General features: G+C 39.6%; 1 protein-coding gene across 4 annotated transcripts; it reads left to right on the top strand.

Moving 5' to 3' along the window:
• Positions 1–390: 390 nt before the first annotated feature.
• LOC140198607 (uncharacterized) lies at positions 391–27,270 on the top strand. 4 transcript variants are annotated; one of them, XM_072259607.1, is made up of 10 exons: positions 391–505; positions 711–797; positions 3,224–3,391; positions 4,523–4,698; positions 5,120–5,224; positions 6,925–6,995; positions 11,233–11,453; positions 14,349–16,577; positions 20,514–20,673; positions 26,457–27,270. In XM_072259607.1, the coding sequence occupies exons 3-10, from the start codon at positions 3,250–3,252 to the stop codon at positions 26,560–26,562; spliced, it is 3,210 nt and encodes a 1,069-aa protein (XP_072115708.1). In that variant the 5' UTR covers positions 391–505; positions 711–797; positions 3,224–3,249; the 3' UTR covers positions 26,563–27,270. The 4 variants fall into 4 exon arrangements, with proteins under 4 accessions (XP_072115708.1, XP_072115707.1, XP_072115709.1 ...); XM_072259608.1 differs by having other exon boundaries at positions 490–505; positions 757–797; XM_072259606.1 differs by having other exon boundaries at positions 391–797.

Raw genomic sequence — 27,270 nt, 5'->3', positions numbered from 1 at the left:
GCCTGCTGCGTTCACCAGCAACTTTGATGTGTGTTGCTTGAATTTCCAGCATCTGCAGTATTCCTGTTGTTTACCTGACATATTATGCTGTTAGTAGTAGCGAATGGAATTTTTTTAAATTCTGGAAACCTTAACTATTAATAGAAAATAATGAAAACACTCAACCGGTCAGACAGCACCTGTGGAAAAGGAAACAGATGGATGACCCTTTATCAGAAGAAAGAAAACAAGTTGGTATCCAGCAGCGAAGTGTATCAGTGATCAGCACGTGACGCTTGACAACTGCACAAGTGTCCAATTGGAAGCGTCTGTCGGAACTCGGTGTCCCGCCCCTTCTAATTAATGAAACAGCACAGCTCGCCCTTCCATAGGAGGAACCATTGAGAGCGTCTTTTGCTTTGCGAGCACGAGCTTCTGTTCGACCAATTGGAATCAATGTTATTTTTTTAAATTGTTTCAGTAACGCATGAGGCGTAACGGATCCCTAAAGCGGAGCGGCGGCAGGGTGAGTGCGTCCGTCCCGGAAAGGGATCGACAGCGAAGTCAGTCCTTCGTTTTCCGAGTGGGCTAAGCGTCTAGGAGCGGACTCTGTTCGGTAAATGGTTACTTGCAGAGTCTGCATTTAGCGTCACTTTTAGGGAGGTGAATCGGAGGAGGATGGGGAAAACTGTAAATCTGAAATTAACAAAAATGTTATAAATACATTCCAGGAAAGACGAAAGATCTGAAGGCTTAACCCCAGTTCTTTTCCCACAGAGCGCCTTGGCCTGAGTGTTTGTAGTATCTCTTTTACAAAGGTTAGTGGATTTTTGCCTTTCCTCATTAAGATTTGGATGTGACAGAGAATGGAGCTTAAGGAAAATCAAATAGTATTGTTTTAGATGGAGCTGTAAACTCCACTCCCTCTGCACAATCCTAACCTCACCAGCAAACCCGCAGATGGGGCGGGGGGGGAGGGGTAGAAGGAGGGAGGGACGGGGAGAGAGAGAGATGCTATAGTAGTCTGGCATACTGACTTCAAACTTACTGAGGCCCAGCGCCAACTCTGATACCTCCTCTTACTTACCCCTCGAACAGGACACCACGAGGGGACACCAGGCCATTGTCTCCCACACCATCACCAACTTTATTGACTCTGGGGATCTCCCATCCACTGCCACCAACCTCACAGTTCCCGCACCTCCCGCCTCTGCCTCCTACCAAGATCCACAAAACTGCTTGTCCAGGTAGACCCATTGTTTCAGCTTGTTCCTGCCCCACTGAACTTGCATCTGCAAGCCTTGACTCTTTTCAATGATTTCAGGTTCCCTGGCCCCCATTGTCTTATTTTCACCAAGATGTCCAGTCCCTATACACCTCCATCCCCCACCAGGGAGGCCTCAAAGCTCTCCGGTTTTTTTTGGATGCCAGACCTACCCTGCCCTCAAATTTACTTGGTCCAGTTCCCTTCCTCCACCATCAATGCTGCCCTCAACTGTGTCTCTTCCATTTCTCATGCGTCTGCTCTTACCCAATCTTCCTGCCACCTTACCAGGGATAGGGTTCCTCTTGTCCTCACCTACCACCCCACCAGCCTCAGCATTCAGCACATAATTCTCCGGAACTTCTGCTAATTCCAATGGGATCCCACCATCGAGCACATCATCTTCTCTCTTCTCCCCCCCCCCCCCCAAACGACTTTCTGCTTTCCACAGGGATCGCTCCCCACGTGACTCCCTTGTCCATTTGTCCCTCCGTCCCTCCCCACTGGTCTCCCTCCTGGCACTTATCCTTGCAACTGCCCCTACACCACCTCCCTCACTACTACTCAGGGCCCCAAACAGTCCTTCCAGGTGAGGCGACACTTCACCTGTGAGTCTGTTGGGGTCACATACTGTGTTCGGTGCTCCTGGTGTGGTCTCCTGTATATCGGTGACACCCAGCATAGATTGGGAGACTGCTTCCCGAGCATCTACACTCTGTCTGCCAGAACAAGCAGGATCCTCCCAGTGGCTACCATTTAATTTCCACTTCGCACTCCCATTCCAGTACGTCCGTCCATGGCCTCCTCCACTGATCAGGCCATATTTAGGCTGGAGGAACAACTTCTTGTATTCTGTTTGGGTAGCCTCCAACCTGACGGCATGAACATCGATTTCTCAAACTTCTGGTAACCCCCCACCTTCACCATTTCCCATTCCTTTTTCCCTCTGTCACCTTATCTCCTTGCCCACCCATCACTTCCCTCTGGTGCTCCTCCCCCTTTTCTTTCTTCCTCAGCCTTCTGTCTCTTTCACCAATCAACTTCACAGCTCTTTACTTCATCCCTCCCCCTCCAGATTTCACCTATCGCCCTTGTGTTTCTCTCTCCTCTCCCCATCTTTTAAATCTACTCCTCAGCTTTTTCTCCAGTTTCGGTCTGAAATGTCGATGGTACTCTTTTCCTAGATGCTGCCTGGCCTGCTGAGTTCCTCCTGCGTTTTGTGTGTGTTGCTCGGATTTCTGGCATCTGCAGATTTTCCCTTGTTTGTGAAGGAATAAATAAAAATTGTGGAAGATATCTATTGGCCTCTGAACACTTGTGGTAACAATGAATGGTGCATTAGGAAATTAAAGTGCATGAAGAAGAGCTGATACAATAATCGTGGAGGATAGTTGATCAACATCAAGACAGTTAAGGAAAAGGGCAAGGATGGTCCTCAGCTTAAGTTTCTAAATTCAGGGGAGGCTGATTTCATTTGAATGAGACCAGACATGGTGAAAGTAGATTAGGAGCAGGTGTTTGTGTGTAAAACAAAAGGACAAAGGAAGATTAGCAAGAGTTCAGGGACAGGCACTTCCAGTGAGGGTGAAGAAAATTACGAAACTTCAGATGTCATAATTTATTGGTTTGATATGGGGGGGGGGTGTAAATTGCATGTGTAGATAATTTTAAAAACGAGTAAGTTGAGGGTTAAAGAGAGAATATTTGAGAAGAAATAATCATAGCCTTTCTCCTTAAATTCCTTTTAAAACTTCCCCTCTCACCTTAATCAAATGCCCTTTTGTAAGGTGAAATCCTCCCCTACTAGTTAATTTAAAGAAAGTAAGGTTATTTTTTCTATAATTAAAATAGGTTGATTACTTAAAAAGGGGTTGTAACATTTATGGTGGTGTATTTGCATTTATTGAAGCATATAGGCAGTTTTTATTTGGTTAGATTTGAGTGAAGGTTTGCTAATTACAGTGTAATTCATCTCTTAAGGTGCTCATACAGACTGCATTCAAAGCATGGAAAGTGGAGCGATGTACATGAAAGGATCCAACATTGGTTTAGAATTTTCTGATAAAATGAAGGAGCGAAGGAATGGTATGCTTAAAAAGACAAAATACAATGCTCTCCTGACCTCCAAAATTAAGACCAAGATTCTAAGTAAGTATTTAATTGCTCCCAATATGCTACTGTTTGAACATTTTTTTTCTGAACTCTATCATGCATTGCAATCAATTTCAGTAAATCTCACCAAATTAAGATTGTAATCTATTGTCTTCTGTAGATTGTTTTCTGTAGATTCCTTAAGATTGAGGATTATAGTCATTAAATTTTTTGATGGATTATCCTGGTTGGAGTCTTCTTGAAGCACTTCAAAGTGCTGAGAACATTAAACTGTAAAAGAGGCCATTTGTGAAACTATCCATTTAGTTAGCAGAAACCCAACAATAGTGATCATTGAATCAGCTATTCATGTGATTTTTGTTTTCTGGTGGCTAAATTGTGATAGTTCTTTTCGTGTAAAATATTTTTGGAAAACTTGATGACGGTATTGCTGATAGTGCCAGCAGTTATTTCCTGACTTACTAAACCAGTGTTGTTTGAACTTAAAGACCAGTTCCGCACATAGTAATTTATAATCAGCTAATTTCATTTAAACTGGATGCACAACACTTTACTGGTGATGCAATCTGGTGCTGAACAAAGCTGCTGGGGGGGAGCTCAGTGGGTCAGGCTTCATCTGTCAAGGCAGAGCTAGTTGACGTTACATGTCAAGACCCTGCAGGACTGAGAGTTTAGAGGAGAGATGGCCTTTTATAAAGAGATAAGAGACGGTTTGGCAGATGTAACAAAATGAGGAGGGGGACGATGGGGACGATGGAGTCAAGTAGGGGATGTCGGCTAACTGCCTGCCTCCACAGACGTTCTCTGACCAGCAGAGTTCCTCCAGCGGGTTGTTAAAATTATTTAAATACTTTGTTCAACTAAATCCCATGATTACAAGTTGTTATTTATTAACAGTTTATCTATTTGCAATATTTGCTCATCCATATATTCATGACTGCTGCTTTATTTTCAAGCAACTGCAAGCCATGGACACATTGCAACAAAATAGAATGAATGTCTCTAAGATAGGCAATCGTGTAATAATATTTAAGACATTTCTTTATTTAGATAAGCTACTTATTGTGCCTCCCTCTCTTATTTTGTCCTTATTACAAACACAAAATATTAAAAAATTATTCTCAAAGTATCAGTTTGACTAAATCCAGAACAATTTGTTTCTTTTAGACAGTTCATCCATGATGAAAATCTCACTTAAAAATAACAACAAAGCTCTGGCAATAGCTCTTGCTAAAGAAAAACAAAAATATAGAGTGCTTGAGCAAGAAAACGTAATGCTTCAAAAAGAAATGTGCTCTCAGAGTTATGACATTGTTATGCTACAGCAAAGGCTGACTACTCAGGTATTAAAGATATATTTCTGATTTCTCCTGTAAATGTCAACCTCAGTTAATTTGGCATGCTAACTTAATCACTTTCTGGGCCTGTCTTGAATTTCACTCTCATATATTGATAATTCATTTCTTTCTGGCTCCTTGTAAATTTAAGCTGAAAGTTTTTTAGAGCATGAGCTTGAGTACAGAAAGCTAATTTTGCAATGTATATGTTCAGGTACAACTTAAAGGCATGGGTAGATACACTGTGAATTGGAGGTTGGGTGTGGGGAAGCATTTAGGATTGAAGTCTGACTATACAGTCTAATGTGTAGGCCTTAGGCTTGAGAGATATTTAAGAAAATGTTTTGTTTTAAATTTTCATTTAGATGTAATGTGTAGTTCAAGAATGCAAATGTGACCCCTGGATGTTATTTCTTTTGAGAAATAGAATGCAAAAATTTCAGTCTTGGAAGAATACTTGATGAAGATAGAAAGCTGTTTCTCAGATGCTACAAGTCACCTGTCAACTGCGATCAGTATCTGCAAATGTGATGTAAGGATTTTCCTCGTCCTTTAATAAGTTGAACTTTTTGAAGTGACTATGCACATTACGTCTAAGAAAAACAATGTACATGTTTTATTTAGCGAAATGTAGATTTTTGGTGTTCCTTATTCCCTCTTCCATTTCTCCTTTCCAGAGTAGGTCATCCAAATTAGTCATCTTGAAATTTATTTGATCTATAGCTTATTCAGTGTAAGTTTGTTGTGGGATAACGGAGTATTGATTTCTATCTGATGTTGCTTAGGATGATAGAGACTTGAATGCAGTAACTTGTACCTGTGGCTTTTAGTTAATTGTATTTATTTTGGCAACTGCGGTTGTGTTCTCAGTAAGTGGTTAGATTTTTCTGAGTGCCTTCCACCCATATATTTGATGTCCCACAAACATTCAAAATTAATAGTCATTTTTAAATCACTAAAATATTGCTATTTTTTTCAAGGTGTACATATCATACTTGATCTTAACACAGTGCAGTACTTTGCACTTGTCCATAATGACATTCAGTTGCCAGTTGGATACCTGCTCAGTATATTTCATTTGTTTTTGTTATATTCTTCAGTATTGATTGGGTTCCATTTTTGTGTTTCTGATGTGCACCTGCTTCATGAAGGTGTTGGATCAGATCTGACTCTCGTCACTGTTCTGTTCCTGATCTTTGTTTTATTAAGAATTGGTAGAACAATCATGAAGCAGCAAGTTTTATGCCTTGTTGCTGACTTCTAAAAGAACTTTGGATTTAAACACCAGAATCCAACAAAGGATACCTGATGCATTTGTTGAACTTGTATTTTATGGTACGGCGTAGGCTTCTTTTGCATTTTGCACAATAATCCCATACTTATTGTCAATTTTCTAATATTGTAACATTAATATCTCCAAGCAGTAAGGCTGATCAACACCTCCACCCACTAAGCCACCCCCAGCACCACAACTTTATCATTTCCCATCAGTCACCATATGTACTGCCAACCTTGTGTGTAGCGAGCCACACTTAAGTTGGAGGAACAACACCTTGTATTCTGTTTGGGTAGCCTCCAACCTGATTGCATGAACAATGATTTCTCAAAATTCCATTAATGCCTCCCCCACCATTTCCCATCCCCTTGTCGTTCTCTCATGTTATCTCCTTGCCCCCCCATCACCTCCCTTTGGTGCTCCTTCCCCCCCCCCCACTTCTTTCTTCCATGGCCTTCTGTCTCTTTCACTAATCAACTTCCCAGATCTTTGCTTCATCCCTCCCCCTCCAGGTTTCACTTATTGCCTGGCGTTTCTCTCTCCCCCTCACACCTTTCAAATCTACTCCTCAGCTCTTTTTTTCTCCAGTCCTGCTGAAGAGTTTTGGCCTGAAACGTCAACTGTACTTTTTTCCATAGATGCTGCCTGGCCTGCTGAGTTCCTCCAGCATTTTGCTTATGTGTATTGTCACTTTATGAGCATACAATCAATCTATGTATATAAGCTACCTTAAGCTATTTATATTTATTGTGTTTTTATTATTGTATATTTATCTTATTGAGTTTCTTTTTGTGCTGCATCAGATCCAGAGTAACAATTATTTCATTCTCCTTTACACTTATGTAATGGAAATGTCATTAAACAATCTTGAATCTTACTTTGTGAAAATTAGACTAATAACTTTAATACATATACTTGTATTATTGGAATTGAAGAATTTGTTATGTTTTATGTAGCGTCAAGAACATCAGTTGAATGGTTTATGTGAAGGAAGCAGTACTGTAAGTCGGGGTTACAGCTCTAGCTTGTAAGTAACTAATCCTAAATTAAATGGTAATAGTCTTTCAGAGTTGAGAGATTACTATTATGCTACTGTTTCAAGATTTGGAACAGGAGCTGAGATTTTGTAACATTGGAGTTCAATAAATTTAGCTGAAAGTAATTCAAATATCTTATGACTATTACATTAGAATTTCAAAATGTAAATTATTAGTGTTGTGTTTTTTAAAACTACTTGGTATTCTTGTCCTGTATTGTCTTTTAATTTTATTGGTGGTATAATGTATCAAACTGCTGTTAGGTTTTCTCTCTTGCCCGGGCCATCGCTCAGTAAGTGACCAATTACCAAATTTTAGATTAAGTAGTCCTTGTTGACAGCACAATTTGTCTGTTGATGAAATTCACTGAGATTAGTGAAGTCTCTCAGGTCGCTATGGGTAAATAGGTTCTAGGCCAGTGATTCTCAGTGGGAGTGGTTAAGTGTCCCAAGAGGAATTAGGGAAAATGGGGGCGGGGGGGAGCGTTCAAGTTTCTTGGTGGGTGGTAAGTGGCACAAGACCTGACCAACCGTTAGAAGAGCAGGCACTTCCAAAAAACAAGAATGAGACACTAGAACACGGGAAGAACCACAGCTCTGTGGGTGGTGAGCACCCATTGTCACAACGGATCCGAAACTTCAATCTCGTTCGACCTTGCCAACCAAACATATGTTATTGGAGATGTATAAATTAGAAACCAGGGTCTTAACAGTTCTTCTTGACTCGTATGGAATGAGCTCATGCAATTTTATAGTTGTTAAGTCAAATACACCCTCTCAACTTTCTGTGCAGATCTACAGAAAACTGGTCATGCAACGATACAGCACTGGCTGAAATCAGACAGTGAAATAGTCAATCAGTGAGCCTGCTGACCCCAAGGTTTCTTCCTGAGATATACAAAGTGACATTGGCTTCATGTGTGTGATTGAGAACCATCTTTGGGGATTGAGACCTCGCAGGATTGGTCAATCACGCTAACTGCAATAGAATAAAGGTAGCTTGTCAAGCACCAGCTCTATCCCAGCTAACATTCAGATTCCAATCTGAATCCTTGTCAACATAATTTTCTCTGTTGTGATCCTCTTCAGCTTTGCCTCGCTGTTCCTTTGTGTGCTGCTACATTTTTTCCATCCCTGTTAACTCGCTGCCATCGTCAACATCTGATAGGTCTTCCCAGCTTGTGTTAATTTTTTAATTTTAATTTAGCCCCATTAAAGATGGATAACTGCATACAGTGCGATCTGAGTCTGAAGGCACTGAAGTCTAGAATTTTAATCCTGCTAAGCAAAAGAAACTATAGAAGGTGCATCAATACAACATTACTTACCTGGAGTAAGGGTTTTATTCCATTCTGGTCAGGTTAGCTACACGCCATGTGTCTTATTTGAAATACTGTAATGTCCAATGAAGCCATCAAGATTGCAGGAACACTTCTGTAAAAGACACCCTGAAAAGGCTACTTATGGTATTTCATCTTCAGTTCTAGAAGATGAAAGAAGCATTTGAAAAGTGTTGCACACTTGAGTTATCTGCCAAGTAAGCTACAAATGACTTTGGTAGTCATTGCTTCTTATAACATTTCCAAACTGATAGCAAATTGTAGAAGATCTCATATAATTGGTGAAAGATTAATTAGGTCTGCTGTATCAGAAGTGCTCACCACTGTTCTCAAAATGGATACCAGTATCTTAAAATCAGTTCCTGTGTAATATGTAGCTTGCCATATTGACAAAATGAGTGAAGGCATTATGGACACTATGGACAGAGCTACAACAAACAGAGCTACAATCCACTATGGACAGAGCTACAACAAACAGCATTTGGGATACAATTAGATGTAAGACAATGAGTCATTGATAATGGCATATGTACGGTTTATCAAAAATTGAGAAGTTTATGAAGATGTTCTCTTTTGTAAGAAGTTGACAACAAATATCAACAGAGAATCAACCTAAGGTGAGCTCAAAGTATATTGAAGATGTGATAAAACGGGTTGGCAATACTAATTGTCCCACTAGCCTTGCCCCTTTGCCCAGTTAGTCACTGCTCCTCATTCTGTCCCTCATCCAGTTTCCCCAGTAGTTCACACACTTTGCCCTCTCATTCCGTAGTTCTTGGAGTTCACCATTTATGCCCCCCAACAGTAAAACAATTGCTAGCTTGGCTTTAGTTATTGTGCTCTACTGGTTTATAACTTATAAAAATAAGGATTCTAGACACAGGCATTCCTGACAGTTTCATTTATTTTCACTCACACCGTTACATCAGTTTGTAGCCAGCAGAGTGGCCCCAAGAGACCCAAGGAACAATTTGGGGCATCCTAAAATAACGCCTGGGTTAGTGGGAGCAGGCGCACCACACCCTACATAGACAGATTTAAACCCTCAGTTTGGCCTTGCTGAGAGGTGTGGAGGCTGGATTTGACAGCTGGTGAATAGTTATATTGGAAAGTTAACGACAAGCTGTGATGTGGAGAAAGCCTCTGTATATTTGTAAGTTTTTGTACATGTTTGTCTATTTGTAAATACTCTTTTTTTTTCTGTTCACAACTTTTGAGCAGCTTCTCCTTTTTTTTTTCACCTGGCACTAAATGAAACACCTTGCACTAACATGCTGTTACAGCTTACCATCTGTCTTTTTTTTCTCCAACTGGTGACCCTTGTTGGGCATGCTTACCCACACCTGAGAGCAAAATGTGACAGAGGGTAAAACTATTCGAATTAGGAACATGATTTCTTGTGCAACAGATGGAGCACCATATATGACAGGTCGCCATGCTAGATTAGCGACATTTATGAAAAAGGAAGTTCCAAGTCTGTTTGCAATCCATTGCATAATTCATCATAAACGTCTTGCAGCCAAAACCCTCAGCCAGTGACTTTTTTCAAGCATGACTCTTGTGATATCTGCTATAAACAAAATTAAAGCTCATCCCTTAAATAGCAGATTATTTTGCCAGTTATACCAAGATAATGATAGAGTTTGAACTCTTGCTTCTTCACACTGAAGTGCATTGGCTGTCAAAAGGCTGCTGCTTAAAACATTTCTTTGATCTTTTTGACACTGATTGAATTTTTGCTCAGTTGACAAGAGCTTGGAAAACAAGATTGACCTTCTACATGGAGATGCGGCATACCTAGCCGATCTGTATAACAAAATGAGCATTCTAAATAGGGTGAGAATTTCAACTTTATCCAGGCAAAAAGTGCAATTTCCACTTTTATTGGAACACTGTAAATATATAAGCAAAACATTGGGAAGAGAATGTTCACAGTTTCCCTACATGGAAAGTATGGCACTATCTTTCACAGATGGTGATTTGAAAGAGTACTGCTTTACACTTGTGTCATTGAAGAAGGGTTGTCAGAATCTATTCAAGGATTTGAACAAACTGGAAATTCTGGACTGGGTAATTAACCTATGCCTTTTTAAGGTGGAAGAACAGGAAGAAAGCTAGCAAGAAGAAATCGAAATTCAGAATGAAAAAGCAGCAAAAATGCTTTTTTAAAAATGTTGTCTTTTGTGGTATGTGGCTACACTGTCATACAAAGTTTCCTGGTGTTTGGAGAACTACTCTTCATTGCATTTCCATCCTCCTATCTTTTTGAAAGAGGCTTCAGTGCAGTGAACCACATACTAAAAAAAACCAAAACAAAACAGAAACCGCTTGGATGTTGTTACTGTGGGACTTGAGCCTTTTGCTGTCATAATTTGAACCAGACATTTCAACTCTTGCTAAAAACAATCAAGCTCAAGAATCACATTGATTTCAAAGCTGCTGTACAGTGCACAGGGACTGTGTAAGCTAGGCTTAAAGACAAATAGAAATTTAAAGCAGAATCATTTTTCTCATGTTGGCTTATAGTAGACATTTTGTTATATTATGGGGATGCAGGAAAGTATATTGTGCCTAAGAGGGGCACTGGCAGGCATGAAGGTTTTTTAGGCTTTTAAAAAAAAAAAAAAAAAGTTTGGGAAATACTGTTCTAAACCATTCAGATTTGTCCTTTTTATTTTTTGCTGAAATCGACCTTTTTGGGGTATGGGTTGGGGGAGCCTTAATCCTTTTAGCCAAATTAGTCCCAGTGAACTGAAGATACTGTTTCTTTATCTTGGAGTATATGGAGCCTTGTTCTTTCATGAAGTACAATGAAAGGAAATGGGAATATGTATTTTAAAATGAATGTAAAAGAAATTGATACCATAAATGATTCTCTTTGCTTGCAGAAATACTCAGTTACCATCAGGAATCCCACAAAATCTTGAAATTCATCAAACTGGTGGCATTAAGAGAAACTTTGCTTCTGTTAATGAAGCTGCAAACATGCCACTGGAAAATGCTGAATCTTTAATCTGTGCTCCTACATCTCAAACCTTTAAGCTGAGTTTCCAAGAAAATTTTTCCTTAGAAAACTTAAATATGGGAAATGGTCAACAGCCTATTCAAGGTATGCATGTCTAATTTTAAAAATAATTGAATGTTATCATTGTGTACCATGTGTATTCATGTAGTAAATTAGTGTAGTACTAGAATGTATACAAATAAATTTTTGAACATTTAATCATTCTTACGAGAGAGAGAGAGAGAGAGAGAGTATGTCGAATACCTGTTGAAGCACGAAGTCTTTGGGGTAACTGCAAGTCTGTCTTTGCTGTTGCTTTGCTCACGCTTGGGTGCTCGGTGGTGGTGCAGATGCTTTTTTTTTTGCCGGAGGGGGGATTGTTGCTTGCTGCCGCTTACGCGTGTGAGGGAGGGGAGCTTGGGGGGGGGGGGGTAGGTTTGGGCTTCTAACATTTAACTGTAATTCATTCTTTGGGGCACTTCCGTTTTCGTGGATGGTTGCAAAGAAAAAGCATTTCATGATGTATGTTGTATACATTTCTCTGACATTAAATGTACCTTTTGAAATCTTTGAAGGTTTGATCTATGTGTGGTGAGCTGGCTACAAAACTGGTTTCTCCTTATTTGGCTTTCTGTTTTGGCCACTGTCTAACTCGATCAGAAACTCTCTTTGTAGAATTCTAAAACTGAATAGATACAAAAGGTATCAGCAGGTTACGTGGCATTAAATTATAGGATGAACCATGATCGTATTGAATTATGGAGCACAATGGATAGGCCTTGTTTTGATCCCAGTGAGCACTGGTAAAGCTGTACAAGTACAGTTAATGGAACTTGCTGAACACTGAAGCATTTTTCTAGACATTTTCACAAGAGTTTTAAATTAATACATTCCCCACGTTCTGCTGCCGTACTTTTTAATCTAGAGAGGAAGCAAAATCAAATCTTCATGAAAATACAAACATCTTTGGGACCTTACCACTTTGGTAATTACTGAGAGTACCTTGACTGTGCTGTTCAGCCGGTTCTATGTATTCTTTGCACAACTATAACTTGTAAATAATTTTATTGTTAGATTACTACTGGGAAATCTAATAACTTTGGTTTAGCACTGAAGTGAAACCTTTGCTATTGGCCTCAAATACAATCACCTTTTCCTTCCTAGCCTTGGTGTCAAATTTTGCAAGATTGCATCTCCTGTGTTCTTTTCAGTCCTAAACAATGTTATTCATCTCAGTACTATTGTCTATCCATATCACCATCTTGGCCCATTACTTAATGTTCAAATATGGTTCGGTGAATTCTAACACTGTCCTGGCCAGCCTCCCACTGCTGTTTTCTGTACACTTATTATCATCCAAAACTAATCCCCCCTACCAGTGTTGCAGCCTTCATTCCACTATTGGCAGCAGTGACCTTTTCTATGGCATTCGCTGCCCAGTGCCTTCTGACAGCCCAATGACTTTAAACTCAATGGTGTGACTAAGCTCCTCCTTTAGCTTTGATTATACTTTTCAAAGTGCCATGGGATTATAAAGAATCTGCATAGGTGCATGCATCTCTTGAAATGAGTGAGCCTTGTATTCAAATAGTATACTTGTAGTGTTTTTACTATCTGGGACAATAGGGGCTAGTTGGTTTGCCTATTAGGTAATGTGACAGATTGTACACAGTAACAACAACTTCTGACAAAGACATCTCGTTTCAGTGCTTTGAGGGTGGTGTTGATCAGGACTTCAAAGACAATCCTTGTAACAATTCAGTGAGGTTGTTGGTATTCATTAAAGCAGATTAGGAATTCTCTTTCATCAGAACGGTATGATAGTGTTGTGGTTAGCATAACACTTTACAGTACGAGCAACCCAGGTTCAGTTCCCACCACTGAGGAGTTTCTACCTTCTCCCTGTGACCACCTGGTTTCCTCCAGGTGCTCCGGTTTCCTCCCACAATCCAAAGATATACTGGTTGATAATTTAACTAACGATTGTAAATTGTCCTGTTATTCAATCGGGAGGTGTGTCTGGAAGGATCTACTCCATGCTGTATCTAAATAAAAATCAAATAAATAAGAACACTGGTGTTAGGGTCAGTTTATTATTATCATGTACTGAGAAACTGGGAAAATTTGTCTTTCATACTGTTCATATGGGTCAATTCATTCATTACAGAGTGCATTGAGGTAGAACACGGTAAAACAATAACAATGTAGAATAAAGTGTAGCAGCTACAGAGATAGAGCAATGCAGGTAAACTAAGTGTAAGGACATAAGGTAGATTGAGGTAGAGGGGAGAAGAGTGAATGTTATGGGTGGGTAGTGTCTTTGATTTTGCCGGCTGCTTTACTGAGGCAGTGAGAAGTGTAGACAGAGCCCATAAAGGGGAGGCTGGTTTCGATGATGCACTGAACTGTGTCCACAACTCTCTGCATTTCTTGTAGTCGTATACAGAGCAGTTGCCATACCAAACTATGCACCCAGATGGATTGCTTTTTTAATGCATCATTAAAAGTTGATAAGGGTCGATGGGGATGCCAAATTTGTTTAGCCTCCTGTAGAAGTGTTGGTTGGTGAGCCTTTTTGACTGGTATCTACGTGGTTGGATCAGGACAGACTATCATTGATGTTCACTTACAAGAACTTAAACTTGCAACCCTCTCTGCCTCCACTGCTGAGCATGTTCACTGCCCTACTTCCTGAAGTCAATGACTGACTCTTCTGACAATTTATCTTTTCCTTGACATTACACTGGAGTGTTGGTCAAGATTTCTTTTTTGTTCTTGGGTCTATGGAGTTTTAACTGCTGTTATGCCTTTACAGCTTCAGGGCTTGTGAGAAAAAGCAGGAGTGATGTTGTTGCTTCAGTTTTATTAAAGAATAATGATGAAAGTAAAAGTTACTAGATTTTTTTGTTCTTCATTCGCACAGTCTTAGTTTTGTGTATGAGTATGTGGTTGATAGTGATTATATTGTCCATTTCATTAAGTTTTACTTTTGTATTTTAGATGGTGTTTCAAGTCATCCTATGGTTCTCCACAATTTCAAAACATCAACAACTGATACTCATGGTCATCTGGCATCATTTGTTCAGCAAAACCCTGCAGCAGAGCTGAGTGGGGCTGCATATGCAAATCAAAATATCACGCTAAGAAGAAAAGATTCACATTCTCGACGTTCTAAAATGTCCATGGAAGTAATCAAGAAAAGCAACACGTCTCAGGCTAAAGAATCCTTATCAAGGAATTCTGTATCCAGCGAGAGCTTGGAGTTCAACAGGACAAGTTTGCCCATGTTAGAAGCGGTAACTATACCAGAACAGTCTGCTTCACAAGTTTCTGACATGAAAACATGTGCTGCCGATGAGTTCATGGAGGAACAGTCAGTTGAGCTACAGAAACTGGAGGAGATGGCCTTTGATGCAGAAATGGATCTAATAGCTGATGATGTAGCAGAAATTTTTACTGTTGCAACCAAATCCACAAAAGGCAGATTTAAAACACCAGAAAGAAATCTGGAAATTGAAACACAACCTGATAGTGTGGAATCTCTGCAAAAAGTAAAACGATCCAAAGGAAAAAAATCCAGAGCTAAAGGCAGTTGTAATACAAATCCTCCTGTGTGTGAAAAGGAGCCAAAAAATTGTTTCCAGACACTTTTGAATTTGGACCAAGCATTTGAAAATATTAATGAGGTGTCCAATATTGGACTGAGTAATTGGTCAGTGGATAAAGAGAACATCCATAAAAATAGTGCTGAGAAATATAGCCAGGTTGTAAATGGTTTGCCAGCTAATATAAAGAAAAATGTTGAGGAAACACTGCTTGCGATTCAAAAAGGGAAGAAGAGTGTTGAAGGATGTTTATCCAATATAATGGTACCGTTGAATAGGAGTGATTATAATGAACTGAAGGTAAATGAAAATCCAGATCATGCACAAGAAAGCAATGTAATTTCAAACGCTTGTCAAGAAACCCATGCTAATCTGAAAGGAAAGATTGCCCCAAAAACATCTAAGACAAAAAAGCACAAAAACATCAAAGAAGGGAAATCTAAGCAACTTGCGCATAAAAATAGAGAACCTGAAACTGAGGAGATAGATGGTGATGGCTATGGTAATGTATGTAACAGGAAAGCTGGCCAAAAGACACTTGTGGTGACAGAAGAGCATGTGACTATAAAAGAAAACCAGTCTAAATCAACTGGTCAGGAGAAATTTGAAAAGCAACAAGTGATGGCAATAGGTGAATGCTCACAATGTCCAGAAGTGAGAAGTGGTGCCTCTGAAGAAAATACTGTCAGTAAAGGCAAGGCTAGACGTGGTACATCTGTGTATAAACAAGGCAACACCATGAAAGAATGCTCAGTAATATGTCAGAATGATACCAAACGTGAATTGCACATGGCAGAGGGTACAAGTTGCAGAAAAGTTCACCCTGCATTTGAAGCATGCCAACTGTTTGAAATGCACAAAAATTCACCTACCCTACAGAAATATATACAGCCACCTGAAATGGTACCAGATAAATGTGTGGGGGTAGATAACGTAAGTTGTGAAGTCTCTCACAAAGAAATTAGCAATAAAAGGTACAAGGAAAATAGAAAAACTTTTATAATACGTAAACGGCATAATACCGTTAAAGACAGTTCCTCTGAAGTAATTAACAATGAATGTGGACAACAGGCCATAAAAGCTGAAAACCTGCCAAATTCAAAAGATATCATTGAAGCTACCAATGTGTCACAAGAGAATATGAAGGAAATCTCAGATAAAAGAACATCGCTAACATACCAAATGCATGACAATGTTGAAAATTCATCAAGCCAGCCTGAGAAAAAGCAAAAAAAAGAACAGTATCCAGTGGCAATTAACCAGTGCTTGAATAGTCTGGTGAAGAGGAATCAAAAATGTTGCAAATCAAAAGCAACTGTGGAAAACCCTAATAAAAAAGAGGGGCTGTTTGAAACAACTGTTTTTTGTAAAAGCATTAAATGCCCAATCCATTCAACAGTGCTGGAGAAAAATGCAGGGTATTATAAAGTGAATAATGAACCAGGATTGTGTGAGGAGATCAACTGTATGAATTCAAAAAATGATCAGATGGCTCTTCCAAAAAATGGAAACAATTTTGAAGAGAAAACCTGCACTAATGGTTCTAATCACTCTGACCAGCAACCGTTCAGCGTGGATAATACTGGAGTGGATCTTGCAGCAACACAATTTTCAGAAGTTTTAGGTATGCTTTTATTTCTGTTCAAACAATTCTGATACAATTACTTCAACTAATTGGTGTAAATAAAGTATTTTCCAAAATTTATCAAATTACTCTGAATGTAGATGTCAAGAATGAGCTAGGGCAAAGAAAAATATCAGATAATTTTACTTTTAAAACTTGAGTCAATTTAAAATTCTGTTGAGTCCTCGCTGGTGTCAAATCCCATTCACATATCACCTGTACTCTTTAGGCTACGTTCTTGCCTGGCTAGGTAATACTTCATTTTTAAGTCCACTCTTTCAAATCCACTTGTAATTTTTGACAAACTTGCTATAACACTGATAATGCAAAATATATTGGAGCAGTTGGAAAAAATAAATGTGAATTTGGTCCAACTGAATTAAAATTCACTCATCCTCATTAAATTTGAGTCTGTGAGTTACATAATTTAGTCTGGAATTTAAAAGTGGTGATATTGTTAATCTTTAACAAGAATGCAGCAAAAAATCAACATTTTACTGGCATTTCTGAGAAACTGTAAATGAGTTGTGTGTTGGCTATATTATCTGTGGAATGAAAGAATTAATTATGGGAGGGCAAATGAAGGGGTGAAATTGATTGTGGTAGGTGGAGAAAGAAATAAGTCATTATATACTTTATAGTATGATAGAGGCACATTTGATTCAATCTGGTTGTCAATTATACATTTGGGTTCCAACTAAATGTTCGGTTAATGTACAAATAAAGCCCTAAGGGCAATGACAAGCAATTGAGAGGAAGCCAAATGGACTATGTAACAGATGAACATCTTTAAAATATTAATAAAAGAATTGGGACATGAGCAAAATAGTTCATCTAATCAGGTAAAATTGCATAAAATGAATTGCAGATTTGAACTTGAATACTACAGCAAAAGATGTATTTGAATAAATAAAATTGTGTGATTGTTCTGATGTTGAATGCTTTTCTTAAAGTTCATTGGATCCTGTTTTATCCATTATTAACTGCTAACAATATTTGGAGGAAAAAAAGCTCTTGTCTGTAAATTATTTCAATGAATCATTAATTTGAAGGGAGAAATAAGTACTAATTTTCTGATACTTATCGCATCTGTACTGACACTTTGGTCTGACCAGTCAACATTAGTTATCTAATTTTAAGATGTGTATTAGATTACAGGGCATTTCTGGTGGTCATTGCACTAAATAGAGTGGCTTATACATTTTCTAAATTGAGAATGTTCAAAACCCAGCAAGAAGTACTCATTTTCACACATATGCTACAAATTGTACAAGGTTATTCTCGCAAATGGTAAAAGGCAAGTAACATTTGTACTCTTTCAGCTTGATATGTAACTCCAGGAACAGTTTAAATCCATTAGTGAGTAATAGGAGTACAGTGGAATCTGGTTCATTGGGCTACTACAATGGGTAGTAGAAGAAGGCTAACCATTGTTTTCAGGGCTATGACATCAATGCTTCCCCTCCCCCACCCCTTTGTCTTTCAAATTACTGGTCTTTCAGCTGAAGCTACAAACATTCTTCAATTCTTTCCTCATCTTTCATTCTTCAGTCCTGACGAAGGGTTCCAGCCCGAAACGTCGACTCATCATTTCTAACTGATGCTGCCCGACCTGCTGAGTTCATCCAGCGCACTGAAAGTGTTGCTTTGATCACAGCATCTGCAGATTATTTTGTGTTTAAGTTTCTAACTAGTGTCAGGTGTGTCTGCTTGTGTGGCCAATCTGTGGTTAATACTGTTCTTGGAGCAAAAAGTTTTTAAATGGGGCCAGTTGCGTGTATTTATAGTTAAAAGCAGTGATCTTTGTCTCTTCTAGTTGGTGAGAAATAAACAGTAAGACAATTCAGAACTGTTTTGCTCACTGCAGTTTCAAACATTCAGACTTGGAAATACCATAAACAGCTAGCTGTGAAAAGAAACAATTTCACTGCTTCAATGAGTTACGAATGATGAAGAATTTGAAGGTATAAGCAATCAACTTGGATGCTGCCTTTGGTCACTGGTCCCTTTAGGATGCGTCACTGCGCAGTGACTGAAATACTCCTGCACACACGTAGCCTTTGTTGCTGCACAGCTGGAAATTGCTTTTATATATGATAAAAGCATTGCCTCAAAAATATCACAGCAATGCTGTGATTTAAAATTTGTCACTGCTGAGAAAGTTAAGACTTTCACTGATTATATTGAACCTACATGCTTGGAAACAAATTTGAAGAACTGTCAATTCTTGTTGGCATCATTGGAACATTTCAAACTTGTGCTAACTGAAAGCATGGATTCAGTATTGTGAAGTCAGTCACATATAGAAGTGGGACATTTGGATGATCTAATGAGGATTAAGAAGCAGCTTTCATTTGGATGTGAAATTAATTTGGACTGAGTTTATAGACAATAGATTTGTAATAAAGACATGAGTAAAAGTTTACACAATGTGAAACTGTACTATATTATTACACACTTCAATTTATAAATAAAATCAATAGTATATGATATTCATTGTATGCATGTTACAAAAAAAATTAAGTGTCACACAATTTTCAGGTTGTGTTTTAACAAAATCCCAAAAAATTCTGATCAGAGCAATGGTTGGTTCATGCAGCTGAAAAATCTAGAGGGAACATTGCCTTTGGTCCACACCAGACACTCAGCTCTCATCTGTGGCTCCAAGTAGCTGTTTGCATGTGACAGTGGCTATACCTCAGTACACCATTTCAACAGGCAAGCTAAACTAGATGAGGGTAGCCAGCAGGTGTCATACTGCAGTGAGATAGGGGCATGCAAAGTCAGCTTTGGTGGGCTGGGCAGATCAAATCTACAGAGAGATTCAATGGACTGGGAAGTGGTTCTGCAACACTACGTAGAGAGCGAAGGGCAAGATGAGGCACTGAAGAAGTCATGGAAATCCACTGGAACCAGGGAAGACTCCAGTCGTGACCCACTCGTCCCACTGGACCTGCACCTCCAAGGTTGAGAGAGTGGAATTGCCTAGTGCTATGGCTTTTCCACTTCTCAAAAACTTTCCCACACAGGTTTCATGTCATTGTCAGAAACGATGGACGACCACCAGTTGTTCTGCATTTCATACACATACTTAATTTGTTACTCAGTTCAATGGTATTTAGTCTTTCTTTATATCTTTTTAACTACTTCCACGAGACTTTGGCTAATTGGGGCAGCTGCAAGGTATACTGGTCCTAATGTATCTCAATGAACCAGAATCCACTCTATTACAAAAAATAAAATAACAGTTAAGTACATTCTCTGGGCTTGTTTTGGAAATACTTCCATTCCTTTATTGTTACTTATCTAAATTCTTTGATCCCAACCAAACAACACTGGGAATTTCATCACTAAGGAGAACTGTACTAGTTCATGAAAGTAGTTCACCATCATCTTCCCAAGAACAATTAGGAACTGAATAAATACTGGTGTTGCCCATGAAGTCCACATCTTGTAAAGTGGGCTTCCAGTTTCACATTAACCATATTTTCCTGTAGAGTAATGTAAACTTACCTATCCTCAGAATTCTGTATTTCCTGCACAATTCCTCTAGAATTTTGTGGTAAAATCAAGGTTTGATCATTAGGTCAGACTTATCAAGTGGATCAGCACTGAAACAACATTTTAAATGAGACAAAATTGTTGATCAGGAAAAATACTTTCACTGAAACCTCATGATCCTAAAATGGAGAATGGAGACTACAAATGAATTTTCTTTCCAGACTTTGCACAAAATGCTTTTTGTTTCCAATGATCATCCTGCCATAAATGCATAAAATAAATTCCCCTATGAGTCATTGGATGTGTTCCTACATTTAAAAGCCAAGTTACTGAAATAGCTTTTTAATCAGTAGTGCTTGATATTTTCTACTGTTTTCATGTCAACTTGGTGTAATATACCAATGGCCTGTTTCCTTCTCCTTTTACCCCATACAGAAAAGAAAGAATATAAAGTTCTCAAAGATGTGTCAAACTTAACTCCCAGCAAATTTAACCGTCAGTCACAACTTTCAGAAGGAAAACAAGGACTTGTGTGTTTACGCAGCAAACGCCAGGCCACTGCAGTAGCAAACTACAGAGAGCCAACCCTCAATAGGTATGTGAATTTTGTTAATTTAGTTTTACTCAAAAGCAATATACTGGCAAAGCATGTTGGATTAAAATCACTTCAAAAAGTTGTGCTTCTTTACCTAAACTTAGAGAACGTTTTTGCTGTTCTCAAACAAGATTCTAATCCTGTTTGAAAATGCAGTGGCTAAGCAAAGAAGGCTCCCTCGCATGTCCTGCAGAGAAAGTCTCAATTTTTGCAAGAAAGGTCAAATTAAGGATGCTAATTGCAACTATTTCATTTTCCATATAAATTGCCCAACTACTTGAAACTTGAAATTTAAAAGCATTTTAAGAGTAGTGCTCAGTGGTTCAGAGCTGTGGACAACCCAGATGGGGATGGGACTCTTTGTTCTTGGTGCCAATGTTGCTGCATTGAGGGTGAAAACTTTGAGACCAAAATTAATAAATGAATGAGAAAAACTGTAGCTTAAATATGGCAGTGCACCAATTGATTTAATTCCAGGTTCTGCCATCCACACCTGGTGGGGATCTGTGAGCTAAAAGATTTGTATTGGGCTGAGTATATTTGCCAATAGTGGATTTCAGTCTCCTGATTAAAAATACATCTTATGCTAACATTTGATGAAATGACATAGAACCTTAAGAAATTAGAAATTATAACATGGAACCGATTTCTGTTCAGCTGAACTGTTTCTATCTGTTTTAATATCCTCATAAGCAGCAGCTCCTTCTAACCACATGTTAATATATATACCGTTGACCTTCTGACTGCCAACACAACCTATTATGAGCTGACTTTAATCTGTATTTTTCCAGCATTTCAATTTCACACTACATTTTTAAATCCTGTCCATTTTTTCCACATCTTAAGTCTAATGAATCTCTTCATTGTAGATTCCTCAACTGTTGAAGAGTCTGTTTCCATTTACCCTTTTTTTTTTAACACCACCAAATTCTCTAATTTCCTGTTCTACTAAGAAATACTGTCTTTAATGGTTTACAGTTAATCAATGCTGTACTCAATTTTAATGTTTAAGCAGACTTAAAACTGCACAGCACTTTAACTACAAAACACAAATTCTGCAGATGCTGGAAAGCTTGAGCAATACACACAAATGCTGGAGGCTCCGGGCTTTGGGTCTGTGGACTCCCATTTCGTTCTGAATGCTGTTGCTTGCTTTTGTTGTTTGCACAATATGTGTTTTTACTTCTTCTTTCTGCGCATTATATGTTGGTCTTTTAAAAATTGGGTTCTTTTGGGTTTCTTGTTTTGTGGCTACCTGTAAGCAGATGAATCTCAAGGTTGTATAATTTATACATAAATGTACATAAATAAGGTACTCTGAATGTGAACTTTGAACCTGAAAATTAACCTTTACAGAATCCTGCTCAAGGAGTCCTAAGTCCCATTGCACCTCAGAGTTTTGAATTTTCTCTCCATTTAGAAAATAGTCTACGTTTTTTTTCTTCTGCCAAAGTTCATTATCATATACTTCCCGACACTGTATTCCATCTGCCACTTCTTTGCCCATCCTCCTAATCTGTCTTACATCCTCTTTAGCCTCTCTACTTCCTCAAAACTACCTACCCCTCCACCTATCTTCATATTGTCTGCAAATGTGGCCACAAAGCCATTAATTCTGTCATCCAAATCATTGACATATAACGTAAAAAGAATCAGTCCCCACACAGACTCCTGTGGAATACCACTAGTCACTGGCAGCCAACCAGAAAAGCTTCCCTTCTTTCCCACTCTTTGCCTCCTGCCAATCAACCACCACTTTATCCATACTAGATTCTTTCCTGGGCTCCTAGCTTGTTAAGCAGGCTCATGTGTAGCACATTGTCAAACGCCTGCTGAAATCGATTCTCCTTTGTCTAACCTGTTTGTTATTTCTTCAAAGAATTCCAACAGATTTGTCAACCAAAGTTTTCCCTAAGGAAACCATGCTGACTTTGGTCTCTTTTATCATGTGCTTCCATATACCTCAAAACCACATTCTTAATCAATTCCAACATCATCTCTACCACTGAGCTCAGGCGAACTGGACTATAATGTCTCTTATTCTGCCTCCCTCCCTTCTTGAAGAGTGGAATGACTTTTGCAATTTTTCAGTCCTCCAGAACCATGCCAGAATCTATTGATTCTTGAAAGATCATTACTAATGCCTCCGTAGTCTCTTCAGCTACCTCTTTCAGAACACTGGGATGTTGTCCATTTGGTTCAGGTGTCTTATCTGGCTTCAGATCTTTCAATTCCCAAAGCACCTTCTTCCTAGTAATAGCAACTACACTCACTTCTGCCTCCGGCACTCTTCGAACTTCTGGCATACTGCTAGTGTCTTTTATGGTTTAGACTGATGCAAAATATTTATTCAGTTTGTCCACCATTTCCTTCTCTCCTATTGCTACCACTCTGTCATCATTTTTCAGCTGTCCAATATCTACACTTGCTTCCCTTTTACTCTTTATACATCTGAAAAATACTTCTGGTATCCCCTTTGATATTATTAGCTACGTAACCTTCATATTTCATCTTTTCTCCCTTTATGGCTTTTTTAGGTGCTTTCTGTTTTTAAAAGTTTCCCACTACTCAAATTATTGTACTAATTCATGATGTCTGCCTCAATGTATCAACGGAAGTCTGTTTTTTCTTTTATCCAACTATGCTCACAGTAAGATTTCCAAAACCAAAACATAAGGGGCCTTTTTTAGGCTGTGTCAGCAATCTACTATTTATGCCTCTGCGCCACTGGAGAGTCAAAACTCTGCACAAGCAGCTGTATTTGTAATCTACACTTATATGTAAGAGCTTTAGCACTGTAAACATCCTTTAAATTATTTTGTGCCATAAATAAAGAAATCAATGATGGAAGTTAGAAAAAGAAATAAGATATGTACATTCAAGCCTTACTTCAGGTGCACAAGTTCACAATACAAACAAGCTTCAGTGCAGTATTGCACTGCCGTAGCAACAGCATACACTAGTGCCGAAGCATTCCACTGCCACGGGCCTGAATGACTGCTGTGCGTTGCACTCACCCCCATCATTGCAAAGTGCTTTGAGAGACTGGTTCTATCACATCTGAAATCCTGTCTGCCCTCTACCCTGGACCCCCATCAATTTGCCTATCGCACCAACAGGTCAACAGAGGATGCCACCTCCACGGCACTTCACTCTGCCCTGACCCACCTGGACAGCCCCAACTCTTACGTCAGAATGCTGTTTATTGACTTTAGTTCGGCATTCAATACTGTGATCCCCTCCAAGCTGATCATCAAACTTCGCCACCTTGGTATCAGCTCATCCCTCTGCAATTGGACCTTGGACTTTCTGACTAACAGACCCCAATCAGTTAAGGTAGACAACCTCTCCTCCTCCACTCTCACCCTGAACACCGGTGTGCCTCAAGGCTGTGTGCTGAGCCCTCTTCTGTACTCCCTTTTCACCTATGACTGCGTTCCTGTACATTGTTCTAACTCCATAATCAAGTTCGCAGACACCACGGTGGTTAGTCTGATCAGAGGGGATGACGAGACGGCCTACAGGGACGAGGTCCAGCACCTGGCTGCGTGGTGTGCCCACAACAATCTGGCCCTTAACACCCAGAAGACCAAGGAGATCATTGTGGACTTCAGGCATGCCAGGAGTCACACTCATGTCCCCATCTACATTAACGGAACTGTAATGGAGCATGTATCAAGCTTCAAATTCCTTGGTGTCCACATTTCCGAGGATCTCACCTGGTCCCTGAACTCCTCCATCCGGATCAAAAAGGCGCAACAGCGTCTTTATTTCCTGCGGAGCATGAAGAAAGCTCACCCCTGTCCCAGGATACTGATGGACTTTTACCGCTGTACCATTGAGAGCATACTTATCAACTGCATCTCAGTGTGGTATGGCAATTGTCCTGTATCGGACCGCAAAGCACTCCAGCATGTGGTGAAAACTGCCCAGCAGATTATCGGTACCCTATTGCCCACCATTGAGAACATCTATCATAAACGCTGCCTGGGCAGGGCAAAAAGCATTATCAGGGATGCATCTCTCCCTAACCATGGACTTATTACTCTCCTCCCATCCGGTAGGCACTACAGGAGCCTCCGCTCCTGCACCAGCAGGCACAGGAAGAGCTTCTTCCCTGGGGCTGTGACACTGCTGAACCTCTCATCACAGCACTAAGCAGTATTGCATCCGTATTGTACTGTCTCAGTACTTTTATATTTGTGTGCTGTAGCACTTTTTTTATTCGCAGTTATTTTGTAAATAACACTATTCTTTGCATTTCTGGTCAGATGCTAAGTGCATTTCATTGGCTTTGTATCTGTACCCAGCACAATGACAATAAAGTTGAATCTAATCTAATCTAATCTAATCTAATCTAACACACACAAAACGCTGGAGGAACTCAGCAGCTCGGGCCACACCTATGGAAAAAGGCACAGTTGACATTTCAGGCCGAAACCCTTTGGCAGGACTGGAGAAAAAATGCTGAGGAGTAGATTTTGAAAGGTGGGGGTAGGGGAGAGAGAAACACCAGGCGTTAAGTGAAATTTAGGGGGGGGAGGGATGAAGCAAAGAGCTTCCTCAACTGCATCTCTTCCATTTCACGCATGTCTGCTCTTACCCCATCCTCCCGCCACCCTACCAGAGATAGGGTTCCTCTTGTCCTCACCTACCACCCTCCCAGCCTCCACGTCCAGCACATAATTCTCCAAAACATCCGCCACCTACAACTGAATTCCACCACCAAGCACGTCTTTCCCTCCTTCCCACTTTCTGCTTTCCACAGGGATTGTTCTCTATGCAACACCCTTGTCTATTCGACCCTCCCCACTGATCTCCCTTCTGCCACTTCTTGCAAGCAGAACAAGTGCTACACCTGCCCCTGCACCTCCTCCTTCACTACCATTCAGGGCCCCAAACAGTCCTTCCAGGTGAGGCAACACTTCACCTGTGAGTCTGTCGGGGTCCTGTACTGTGTTTGGTGCTCCTGGTGTGGCCCCCTATATATCAGTGAGACCCGACATAGATTGGGAGACCACTTCGCCAAGCATCTATGCTTTGTCCACCAGAACAGGCGAGATCTCCCATTGGCCACCTATTTCAATTCCACTTCCCATTTCCATTCCAATAGAGGTGTCTCCAGCTTTTCGAACGCTCGCTTTACAAAACCTCGCTGTTACAAAAGACCTACATTAGTTACCTGTTTTCGCTAACAGAAAGTGTTTTCACTGTTATGAAAAAAGGCAGCGCAAGCCCCGAGCAGCCAATCTTACTCAGTTGACAGTAGCCCTGTCTTCACAAACAAGAGAAAATCTGCAGATGCTGGAAAATCCGAGCAACACACACAAAATGCTGGAGGAACTCAGCAGGCCAGACAGCATCTATGGAACAAAACACAGTCAACGTTTCAAGCTGAACGTTGACTGTGGTTTTTTTCCATAGGTGCTGCCTGGCTTGCTGAGCTCCTGCAGCATTTTGTACATTTTGCCCTCTCTTCTCCTTGAGTTAGGACTGGATTTAAAGTTTACTTCCACAAGCTTCAGCCTCAATAATTGCTTGCAGCCATTTGGACTCAAAATAGAAGTCTTTTTCAAGTAGGCATATTCACAGCATTCCCAATATTGTTTTCCTTCATGTGTGTGTGGTTGATCATGAAACTTGGATTACCTCATCAGTTTGATATATGTTCTGTGGATTTATCATTTTTGCAATATTTTCATATTTATGAACTGCGCAGAAATGATCAAGTGTAAAGAAATTATTGCTGCAACAATTCATGAACTTGATATTTCTTATTGCAGGAAACTGCGTCGAGGGGATGATTTCACAGATACAAAATTTCTACATTCACCTGTATATAAAAGTGGACAGAAAGAGAAGTGCCGAATACCAAAAAGTCACAATTAGGTACATGAGGCGGAGAGAAACAACTTGTATTTTATTTTCTTTGGTTTTATAATCTTCTAAACTTCCTAAAATGGCAGTTGAAGTAATACTTAGATGTCACCTGCTAAGATATCAGAACTGAATAGCTGTTTTGATATTTCAGTATTATTTTAGGTTTGATTATGTAGGTAAAGATTTTGTAACTAGGTTAATGTACTTGTGTAAATATTAAGACTGTTGCAAAAATGCTAATACCAGCACTACCATTGTTACTATGTAATGGATGGAGTACAACTCAAGCATCCTACTTGTACAGATAGTTATTCTACCTAGTTTTGTGCAGAATTAATGCAGTAGAGCTTACCTAAGTATGTGCTGGAAAGCTAAGCCTTATTGTACTAAGATTGTGACAACCTACTAATTCTGAGGTCGCTCTGATCAGTTTGCACCTTGCAGGAAGAAGCAATCCTTGAATAGGTGACAATGCAGTGGAGAACCTAGTTCAACAATAGTTTTGTATATAGAATGGGTTCTGTTTTGTTGCTGTAGCTCATGTAATTAGTTTTGTGTAGATTGGGTAAACTTGTTAAATGTATGTTAGCCATTTTCTGTTCATTCTCTGAGTTCAGTTGATATACTGTGCATTGTCACGGATTTCTAAGTATACTTGTCTAAGTTTTGTATTGCATTGAACTTGACAGTTGAACCTGAATAAATACTTGAGATGCA

The sequence above is a fragment of the Mobula birostris genome, chromosome 6 (genome assembly GCF_030028105.1).
Source record: "Mobula birostris isolate sMobBir1 chromosome 6, sMobBir1.hap1, whole genome shotgun sequence".
Lineage (NCBI taxonomy): Eukaryota > Metazoa > Chordata > Chondrichthyes > Myliobatiformes > Myliobatidae > Mobula > Mobula birostris.
Note: the sequence above shows the minus strand (reverse complement) of the source record. Positions and strands in the feature narration are given on the sequence as shown.

Coding starts and splice junctions, on each gene's coding strand:
- LOC140198607 (XM_072259607.1), top strand. CDS start 3,250: ATGGAAAGTGGAGCGATGTACATGAAAGGATCCAACATTGGTTTAGAA. Junction 6,996..11,232: donor CGGGGTTACAGCTCTAGCTT/GTAAGTAACTAA, acceptor CTTTGCTTGCAG/AAATACTCAGTTACCATCAG. Junction 16,578..20,513: donor ACAATTTTCAGAAGTTTTAG/GTATGCTTTTAT, acceptor TACCCCATACAG/AAAAGAAAGAATATAAAGTT.